General features: G+C 35.7%; 1 protein-coding gene across 1 annotated transcript; it reads right to left on the bottom strand.

Annotated features, from left to right (window-relative positions):
• Nucleotides 1-9,708: 9,708 nt before the first annotated feature.
• LOC106130648 (fumarate hydratase, mitochondrial-like) lies at nucleotides 9,709-11,214 on the bottom strand. Its single transcript, XM_013329544.1, has one exon. It carries the CDS (start codon nucleotides 11,212-11,214, stop codon nucleotides 9,709-9,711), a length of 1,506 nt encoding a protein of 501 aa, XP_013184998.1.
• Between the last annotated feature and the right edge of the window lie 503 nt (nucleotides 11,215-11,717).

Genomic DNA, 11,717 nt, shown 5'->3' with positions numbered 1-11,717 from the left:
GAGTGGAGTTTTAATTGAAATTGAATTTGTATTGAGCTTGTCCCAATGTAAGACTTGAGACTTGTGCTATAAGTCCGAGTTAAGAGGTAATTAGAAGTAATTTGAAATAAACAAAATTTTAAATTTATATATTCTTTCATGGTTACAAGCTTCTTGTCGGAAATAATTTCGCGCCGGGAGACGTTTAATTGCACTTCGATATTGCTCAGTCGAAGTCGAATGCCCTGCAAAACAGTTTCCAATCAAAACACCTATTTGGAAGATGTAAACGTTAGAACTATGAGATTTATAGATGATCTTGTTACTAAGTTTCCTAGGAGCCTTATTATTACTTATTCCTTCATGGGGTACCAGTGAATTTATTAAAATTTTATTCTTTTTGGTACACATTTAGACAAGTAAATGAAGGAGTCATTCATCTTCCTCAGCGCCTTGGAGGGCTTAATTAATAATGGAATTAATAAGATTCTTATGGGTGTCCGGTTGCTAGTTAGGCAGCATTCTCAAGTTTATAAAGTCTAAGAATCCCAAGTTTATGAGATAAATTTTATTTTATGTAATGTCGACAAATGGACGATATGGTTCTATATATTCCATAGCACCAATAGGAAAAAAGTGGATGTCGTAAAAGGCGACTAAGGTATAGGCTTATAAACATAGGATTCCTCTTTTAGGATATGGGCCAGCAACCTGTCAGTGCTGCTGCAGAGTCTGTTGGCCCGTCTGTATCCCTTGTGGCGTAAAAAGACTTACATACATACATTTAATATGTATGTAAGTAGGTACAATCTACTCTTCTTTATAAGCTTTTGTAACTGGTGTCTCTTGGTACTGAAGCCGTTAAAGCTAAGAATAAATCGTTGAAAGCCTCATGAAATATCGAAAGATTGAAATTATGATAATTTCAATATATTCAGTACAAAATGGATGATGGTAATCGTTTTCAAACCTCTTTTGAATAATCAACTTTACTTTTTTTGTTTCTTGTCAGTCTGTCACTATTTATTGATGATGTTTAATCTGTAGACCATCTGTAGACCATATCTACCTTATTAGGTAGATATAGCCAATGGTCAGCCAAACAGGATATAGAGACGTCATATACCTATATACAGACAGACACATCCAAAACAGGATACATGGTCAAAGGCATACACCGGGATCTTCTCCAGAGTGATGAGGATGCAACCGGGACTAAATCCAGGAGGAAGAAGAAACGGCGAACTAAATACCTACAGCGTGAATTTTTATTTGGTTTAAGAAAATTTCACGACATGTTTGGACGATGAAACGGAGTAGGTTTCCTTTAAAATAAATATTTATGTAGAAAAAAGTTTTATTTATTTTCCCATACAAAGAAGTAAGATCGATACTGATCATCTAATTTGTATGGGAGAGTAAATTTTTCACCACTCTTTCCTTCTCATTGTTTTTATGAAAAGCTGTTTACAAGTTAGGTACTTATTTTATAACATTTATATTTATCATGCTGTTAAAATTTTCTTAAACAATAAAAATTCAGGACGAGGAACTTTCACATCTAAATTACTGAAAAGATTTTGATGAAATTTGGTACAGTGATAGAGTCTACTCTGAGGAAGGCGTACTTGTTATCGAAAAACACCACGCGGACGAAGTTGCGGGCGGAAGCTAGTGTACTATAACTTTACCATACCAAAAGTCCATACAACTTGTCGGCCATAACAATCCGTCATGCTGATAAAAGTAATATTATTTGGGGACACCCGCGTAGGACATCGATCATAATAGAAATGGCCCGAATATGGATAGAACTATAAATCAAATTGGGCAGAATATTTGGTAAATACTACCGCGCCGGTGGTCGAACGGTTAAGGTGCTCGGATAAAATGCAAGTAATGCATGTGGGGGAACAGGTTCAAATACCTACTACCATATCTAAATGTGGCCAACTAATTATATACTAATTAATATACATCTATTTTTGCTATCATTTAAGTATTTTAGATTTGTATTTGACCTAAACACCTTTTTTTAGCGTAATCTCTCACTAACCTACATTGCAACGTAATCTTTTACAAAAAACAGTAAAACAAAATGGCGTAAATCGGAACACATTTTTCCATTGCGTTAAAAGGATCTCCCGAATATCTTGATCTTTTAAAAGGACCCAGAAATCGTCTTAAGGTTTATCTACCAATCAGATTACCTAATTGAATGGCTGAGGCCCCAGATTGAAGCAAGTATTAAGTTACTTGTACGCTCTTTATATATTGTTTTTGGTTGCTTTTCTCTCTGGAATGAGTTTCTATGGGTCTTTGATTCAATTACACTTATCGATTTACAAAACTCATCTAAACGTGACGTCTATTCGAAGAAGGGATTATTCTCATTAGAGCAAGCTGTACGTGGGGCCTTAATAAATTAAGAATGTGCCGATTTATATACAGTAATAAGTACCTTTTGGTTTGTTAAACTCAGATTACATTGAAATATTTACTTCATTTTGTTGAAACTGTAAAACCGCATCATATGTGAACATGCTGTGGTTTTGCTATGCACTGAAAATATAAACGTAATTGAATTACAGAAATAAAGCTATATGGACAATTTTTCTAGACTATTACCACAAATTCCTTGTTTATTGGGGAGATCATCCAACATTCTGGTTGATCACATTTAGCTGATAGTTTCAAAAGCGAAAATGTGACAAACTGTAGAATAGATTAGTTATCGCGATCGGCTACAATGATAAATCCGGAGTTTACGACTAGTTTGTAAGTATTTGCCAATTTTCGATGTACAAGTTGTTAGTGTTTTAGCCTTTTAGTGCTACGACATCTATATAAAGGAAGGGAAATTTCACTGTTTTGGCAAAAATCTACTTAAATCGAATTTATTTACTTGTTATTTCGTAAGTAATTTAGATGTAATGTGAGTGTGAAATGGGCTTGTCATCTGCAGTTTCGATGTTTTGTGTTGAGAGCATTCGTTTTCGACAGATTCAAAGTTTGCGGTAACGGAACGGAAAACTTTCAATGGTAACAGTTTTACATTAAAAGCTTTTGTCTGTAAAAGTTTTTCTACAAAAAGTTTTATTGAATAGGTTTTTAGTAATTAAAAAAATGGGAATATGATTTCGTTTCATATTGTCGTCGTAATAGAATTTTCTGGAAATTATCAATCAAAAAAGAGTATAAAATCAGTGCCTGGCCTTGCTCATTTTGCAATTTCTTTTTGACAATAACAGGATTATTCACAATTCTCGATAAAGCATAATGTCATGTCTGATAAAAGCTTAAAAGGTTTTGTAGGAGGAACAAAACGCCAGAATTATGTGTGGAGCTTGGGGTCCACCTATTACAATGTTTCTGTAATGCAAAGCCCTGAGAGTGTTTAATCTTTAGACTAGACACTTGCCGTCTTCCATTCACTTCATGACCAGAAACCTATTGAAGTAACGCAGCCTATTTTTATGTTCGGTTTTAGTATTTGGACTAAACACTAGCTTCTTTATTTATCGATATGAATAAATACTGACCCGTCACGAATTCGCACGGGAAGCATTTACAGATATGAACATTCCTCAGAAAATACGTCTTTCCAATATTTCAAACAAGAACAAAATCCGTCCACAACTTCTCGAAATTAGCGCAGACACAGAAAATAGGGCTCTTAACTTTATGATGTGTAGTGATGACATTGATTTTATTAATGCTTTTATTAAAAAAGATCCGAATTAAACCTTTAGTTTAAAACAATCGCTTTTAAATTAGAGTATTAAATTCGCCTATTAACAGTGTAACACTGCTTTAAAGTTTACATCGTGAAAGTGAGTAAAGCATGAGAGTTATTATCGTATTAATGGAATCGAGTCCCGTACAGAAGAAAATGCCTGAATGTATTTATATTGTACCTTTTAATGAATTTTAATTTTATCACTAAGCCACCTAGCTGAACGTGGCCACGTTCTGGTGGCTCTGTCTACACCGTATATGTATATAAGTTAATATAAGACAAATGTTTTGATGCGAACGAATCCCACTTAAAAATATCAACAAACAGAATGTTTCACGAAATAATACGATAAAACCAAGCCGACGTAAAATCAATTTAGTATGACAGGCATTTTTGGGTCCAAGCTACATTGTTTTAGAACTTTAGTCTCTCGCATGCAGAAAATAAAACAGCATATCGTTTGCCGATCACGACCAATCATAGCCGCCACGTGATAGACACAGGAAGCGGCATGAAAGGGGTTTAAGCGAAAAGTTTAATGAAATAACCGTCAAAACTTGCCGCAGATGCCAGCAGACCACATCAACATGCCTTCTATGGTGGGCTCTAAAGGTGTTTGCCCATAAACACAAGGAATTCGTTACGGAAACGATTGAATTAGATTACAATGGGAGTAGGTGTAGATGAAGAAACAGTTTTATACAAAGAATTCTGTTTGTTTGTACAAGCTTATCGCCGGAGTTACTATACAATATGGAATGAAACTTTTTTGTTATAAAGCTATTAGGCTTGGAGAACATACAGGCTATAAATTATTTTAAAATCTAGAATTCTCGATGGAGACCCATGATGTTCCAGCTTAGCTATACTTTAATTAATATAGAAATGACGCCATAACAAAAGTCAGCCTGATGAGCATTTTCTGATGACGTATAAAAATCTAAGATCTGGAACACCTGAAGCAGCACCATTATGGTCCTGCTAAACAATAGGAAATGCAATATTAAGTAAAATCGTTCAGTCACGTGATTGAAGTCGCGGGCATCAACTAGTTGGATTTAAATCTAGTTCAGAATATAGACGAAAGTGGGTGCCTACCTTAACAGCTTTATAGACAGCTTACATAAGTTGTTCACAATGATGAGCATTTTCTGATGACGAATCTAAGATCTGGAACACCTGATGCATCACCATTATGGTCCTGCTAAACAATAGGAAATGCAACATTAAGTAAAATCGTTCAATCACGTAATTGGATTTAAATCTAGTTCAGAATATACCTAGACGAAAGTGGGCACCTACCTTAACAGCTTTATAGACAGCTTACATGAACTTTGCGAATCTACCACCTACATTTCGTGATTGGCTTTCATTCCAGAGTACCCGGATAGTGTACGAACAGACATATGGCCACATACTTGTGTGCTAAAAGATAGAAAGGTAGATTTTACAATCAATCCCATGTTCATGAGCCTATACTTCAGTCGCCTTTTACGACAGCCATGTGTTCTATTAGGCGATGACCTAGCAACCTGTCACTTTTTGAATCTCAATTCCATCATAAAGCCATACAGCTGAACGTGGCCTTTCAGTCTTTTCAAGACTGTTGGCTGTGTCTACCCTGCAAGTGATATACGTGAGACGAATATCTTATTCGTATGACTATATTATTTATTATGTACTAGCTTTTGCCTGTGACTTCGCCCGCGTTGTTGTCTTCTTCGCAATAAAAAGTCTATGTTCTTCTTCAGGGCAAATTCTATCTCTGTACCAAATCATCAAAAATCGGTTATTACTTGCCTCTTATTACCAACCTTTATTTATACGTTACGCCTTTTCCCGACAAGGTGTGTTGGTATTTAGAAGTTTTGCAAAAGTGAAAGAGTTACAAACATTAATTCTGAAACTTTCGGCGTAATAACGAATCAGCACATTCTTTGTAGGAACATTTTGTGAATTACGCAGTCTATTTATTACATTATTCAATATACATGAAATTTTCCGCGACATATCGTCGAAAGTATTCGAATTACCGGGAAACGAGTTCGGGAGATACGAACAAAGTTTTACAAAAGTTTGTCAGAGTTGCTATCGTTATCTGTCCGATAAAATTTGAGCTAAAGTTATCAATCGTGCTTACGGAGTTAAACGTTGACGAAAATATTTGAGAAAACATAATGTAATGTGTATGTTTATTTTATATGGAGTAAGTAGTAGTAATATATATACAGGCATACTTATGTTGGCATATACGTGACTATAGGTATGTAAGTAACTTTTCAGGAGCATTTATCTCTTCTTTTTCGATGGCTCTATCTACTCCGTTAGGGATTATTACGTGATATATGTATTTATGAATATACGTACACAGTATTCCCTCTTTGAAGTATGAGTTCAATATGTTCAAAGGGCCGAGGTTCGGATTTAGTCACGTATGTGTGATTTTTCGAAGGACGGAAAACATGCAGATGTTCAAGTTCTCACTTATATCCAATTTAAGGGCCATCATAAAAATTTATAATGTATTCTATTGGGTATTTTGCATAAGTACTTTATGTTTGCCTAACTTTCATACAGACCTTTATCAAGTCTTTATTCCTTATGGAGTAGAGAGACCACAAAAGTAGAATTCCAAGTTCCGAAAATAATTTTGTGCAATATGTACTGTACCATCGGATAGAGGATAATATTGATTTTGCTCAAATTTGCTCGCTCAGAGCAAAGTAATTGAATTTGTCACGTATGCGTGAATTTGGAGTAATATTGCTTGTTATACTATTAGTGAGGGGAAATTCATCAATTTTACTGGAAGAATGAATATTATTTAGATTTAAAATAAGTTTTAGGCTTACCTGGTCTACAGCAAGGCATTTCTTGGAAAATTCATACTTTATCTGTTTTTCTTCCTCTTAGCGTTAGTCGCGGTTACATACTCACCTTTCTGCAGCGGGTCATGGGATGCACTTTTGACTATGATTCTGGTAAGGTAAGTCAGGTGTTAACACAAAGTGACCACGTTGTGTTTTCTCTCACCGTAAAAGTATCGATTGTTATCAAATTTACACATGAATCTTTCTAAAAAATGGCTCTATCAGTGGAGCATAGTAGTGATAATATTTTTCATACAATACTGTACTTAACCAAAACTATCACTATTATTTTATGACCATTGTGAAAATGATTTTATCAAAGATATAAAACAATGATTACAATCTCGAAACTGAAAGAGCGGTGCAGAATTATTAATGAAAATATGATTAATGTACCTACCTTGTATGATTACCTATCATACACATGCATACGAGTATACAAAGTGGAAATCATTTTGGTCGCATCATGTAATTTTTTTTTTATTATTATGAACAATGTAATGTCACCTTTTGCGCAAAAAATTTTTCTTTCTTCCTTTCTTGTTTCTCCTAAAGAATATGTTGGATGGACAGGCCATAGAGATATTACCAGGATAGATAGGATAGAATCTGAACAGAAAGATTAAGTTTCCAATAATTTTAACTCGCTTTAGCTCGTAATTCACACCATTATTATGCGGTCATTAGGATCAATAAATATTTGCAGTAGAAGGGATCTCATGGAGGCAAGGCCATAATTATTAACAAAATCAATAATATGAAGTTTTGGGCTATTGACACAAGGTAAAATGGCAAGATAGCATTTCTGTCTTTTTATTTAAGTAGAGATATAGTTTGTTATTTATTTATTTAAGTTACTATATAAATAAAATATTAAAACTGTCCGAAAAAGGGTAAACTAATGTATTGTCTACTTGTTCACCTTTGTGTTCAAAGTGTGCTACATTAATCATCGTGATGACCAGTCTATTTCCTATAAATGTCTATGTGAAGAAAATAGTTGGAAAGGTCTTGACAAGTTTTCTATTTGTCCGACGTATTTCAGAACAGTTGAAGGGAGAAGGGACGGCTTATTATTGGCCTCACACGCTGCCCTCGTGACACAGTTTGTGTTGACAAATTTTTGTTTTGTTGGTCTGTCGTAAATAAACTGTCTTCTTTTCATCCTATTTATAACACAAAGGAACATTGTATCTATAACGGAACATCATATCTCTAATACAAGAATATGTTGTTCAGTATTTTTTTGTATACAAGATGCTGCCGACGACTTCGTCTGCGTTGAATTACAGGTTTTCTTTCTCACGATGTTTTCCTCACCTCACCTCACTTGATTGAAACTAATGTACTTGCATAACTTCGAAAATAGTCATTATAAAATGGCCAAGGTGGGATTCGAACCTGTGCCTTTCTGCGCATCGCCCATTTTAACCGTGCATCTTACCGAATCAACCACCAAGCTCCCTAATTATGTATACATTGGTCACAAATAGGTCGTAGTACAGACATCGGTCACTTCCAGTTGTATTCTTTATGTATATGTACGAGTAAAATGTGACTATTACAATTTCCGAACTGTTCTAATAAAAAATAAATATATACGGGACCAATTACACAGATTGCGTTAGCCTCGAAGTAAGTTCGAGACTTCTGTTACGAGATACTAACTCAACGATACTGTATTTTATAATAAATACTTATATAGATAAACATCCAAGACCCAGGCCAATCAGAGAAAGTTCTTTTCTCATCATGCCCTGGCCGGGATTCGAACCCGGGACCTCCGGTGTCACAGACAAGCGTACTACCGCTGCGCCACAGAGGCCGTCAAATATACCTAATTAAATAATAAACTAATATTAATTATTTAATAATTTAAAAAAAACTGTTCTAAATTTACAAACTAACTAACTAAATGTATGTATGTAAACAAACTAATTTACTAACTGTTTTTTTTTGTCCTTTTTGTTTTACATTTCTTGTCACGTCTTAAACTAGCTGTGCTTATGTGCAAGTTATTTTAAACTTATTTAAATGTTTTTTAATACTTACTTACATGAAGGCTTTTTTTTACGTGTTCAAACGATACTAGTATACCTAGTAAACCTGACATACCCAATCTAGCTTAGAAATATAGTTATGATTATGGCGCAACCCGGGCACCTCTCTATTATAGCGCCGAGAAAATAATATTAAAGTGATGCTATTTCACTCTATCCTCTCACATGGCAAAAGTACAAATTATGTTTCAAATTAAAAACGAATAAGTCTATTTGAGACTGTTGGCTCTGTCTACCCCGCAAGGGATATAGACGTGACCATATGTATATATGTATGTAAAAACGAATAATAAACAACGTAATTTTCCAGGTGAAAAACGCATTTCATGTTTCCAAAAAGAACATAAAGGGATTACTGAATTTAAAGTACGATTTAATTTCCGAAACGGATCAAAATGAAAGCGTGTTAACTGTTCATATTAACTTTGGAGCAACATTTAAACGTGTATTGTGCTCATTATATGTATATCTCGGTGCATAATTAAAGTCTGCGTTTGTCTCTGAAAATCTGCATGAAATTCCTTCATAAGGATGTGTTCACAAATTTTATTATGCCGTTAAAACGGAGTATAAAACCGTTTTGAGTCAAGTTGAGTATAAAACTTGGATTGACGGCACGAAGGATCGTATAATGCTTTTTGCATCATTCCGCAGTTTAGTGGGAGAAGTCATAATCGGGTAAAGCAATGATAAAAGAGCGGAAGAGAAAGAGTAAAAAATTATCTGAGTCTAAATTAATGTAATTGGCTAGTTGCATAAAATAATACAATTTTAAGTTATAGAAAGTACGCTATTGACAATTCGTTAGCAAACCCAGTTTTACTTTTTAAAATTAAATTATCAGCTTTAATTGAATAAATCCCTGTAGCCGGGAAAATTGTATTAAAGAATATTGACCAGTGACCACGAATGCTATTCAGTTAAAGATTAATTGATATTATTAAAATTAAATTGATAAAATTATTCACGTAGAGCAATCATTGAAAAATATTTTCATTTATTAGTTATCGAGTCGTAACGTTCCATAATCCTAAATGCTTTGATTTTAGAGTTAATGGAATTATTTGGGTCCAAGCATATTCTCTGGTTTAACCCATTGGTCGAATTGTTCAGCTGTTAGGATACCAAGTTTGATAGCAGTTTCCTTGAGGTTCCCGCCTTCTTTGTGAGCTGTCTTCGCAATTTGTGCGGCCTTGTCATACCCAATGTGAGGGTTCAGAGCGGTAACCAGCATAAGAGACTCACGCATGATTTTATCTATTTGTTTTGTATTAGCTTCAATGCCCACTGCACAGTTTTTGTTGAAAGCTTGGCATCCGTCGCCGATTAGTGTGATTGAACGAAGAACGTTAGCTACCATCATAGGTTTGAAGACATTGAGCTCGAAGTGCCCATTACTCCCGCCAACCGTACAGGCCACGTGGTTCCCCATCACTTGTGCTGCGATCATTGTGAGCGATTCGCATTGCGTAGGGTTCACTTTCCCAGGCATGATTGATGATCCTGGCTCATTTTCTGGTAAAAGTAACTCCGCAAGACCACACCTCGGACCAGAGGCCAGCAAGCGAATATCATTAACAATTTTCATAAGTGAAACTGCAATGGTATTCAATGCTCCTGAAACTTCGACCATGGCATCGTGTGCAGCTAGCGCTTCGAATTTGTTTGGTGCAGTCTCGAACGGGATGCCTGTAAGTTTAGCAATCTCTTCAGCGCATTTCTCAGCGAATCCGATTCTAGTGTTAAGTCCAGTGCCCACTGCGGTACCCCCCAATGCTAAGTAGTGTAACCTCGGTAGACACGCACACACTCTTTGGATTCCAAACTCAAGTTGTGTTACATAGCCGCTGAATTCTTGCCCTAAGGTTAACGGCACTGCGTCCATAAGATGTGTTCTGCCAATCTTAATGATCTTGTCGAACTCTTTCGACTTGTTTGATAGCGTTTCTTTCAGAGCTACTAGACCAGGCATAAGCCGATCTCTAAGTTCCATGGCTACAGCTATATGCATAGCAGTAGGGTAAGTATCGTTTGAGCTTTGCGATTTATTCACGTGGTCATTTGGATGAACAGGGGTTTTGCTGCCGAGCGTGCCTCCTAAGATCTGTATGGCACGATTGGAGATCACCTCATTGGTATTCATGTTGGACTGTGTTCCTGATCCCGTCTGCCATATAACTAAAGGAAAGTGTTCTTCGCGGTACAGCTTACCAGAAATGACATCATCACACGCCGTGATGATGGCATCGGCGATTTTTTGATCAAGGCCAAATTCAATGTTTACCTTGGCGGCAGCCTTTTTCAGTATACCGAATGCGATGATGACAGGGTATGGCATACGCTCTTCTATGCCGCCAATGGGGAAATTCATGACAGACCTGACGGTTTGGGCTCCATAAAGTTTATCATCCGGTACGTCCAATTCACCAAACGTATCCTTTTCTTTTCTCCGTATAATATTTGTAGTGGAAAATTCGCATCTTTTTATCGACTCGAAAATGTGTTTTAGGTTCTTAGAGTTACTGTTCAATGTTAATGATAGTTTGCGCATAGAATAAGCTAACATTATTTATGAATAATCGTCATAAAATTTAGAAATTATAAGAATTAAATATATGTTTTCTTAAATTGCCAATTATGATTATTGATTATGACAATTTTGACATAAGTTTGCATCAATCACGTCAATCAATATAGGCGCGGAAATCTTAGCGCAGCGAGTATAATAAACTTTTTGGTACAGTTTACAAATTCGAATAACTTAACTCGATTGCATCAGAAGAATGTGTATGTTTTTTATAATGTGGTGACATCTCTTCGCCACAAGTCACAAAAATTACGCGACGCTATCAGTCAAAAAACAGCGTATAGTCTAAATCGGGCAAGCAAAGATTTCACAGATTTGAGCATATATACAACCTTCGACACAACATCGTCAGAGCAGCTGTTCCTCAGGCATAACACTTAGCCTGGCGGAAGATTTTCCCTTTGGTAGCCGTCGCGCCCGAATCATCGCTCCCGCTACAATATATATGTAAGTATCTAGTTTATATTTCAGGAACAAACAAA

Source organism: Amyelois transitella, chromosome 23 (assembly GCF_032362555.1).
Source record: "Amyelois transitella isolate CPQ chromosome 23, ilAmyTran1.1, whole genome shotgun sequence".
In the NCBI taxonomy this organism is placed as follows: domain Eukaryota; kingdom Metazoa; phylum Arthropoda; class Insecta; order Lepidoptera; family Pyralidae; genus Amyelois; species Amyelois transitella.
This window is presented reverse-complemented; position numbering and strand designations above follow the sequence as displayed.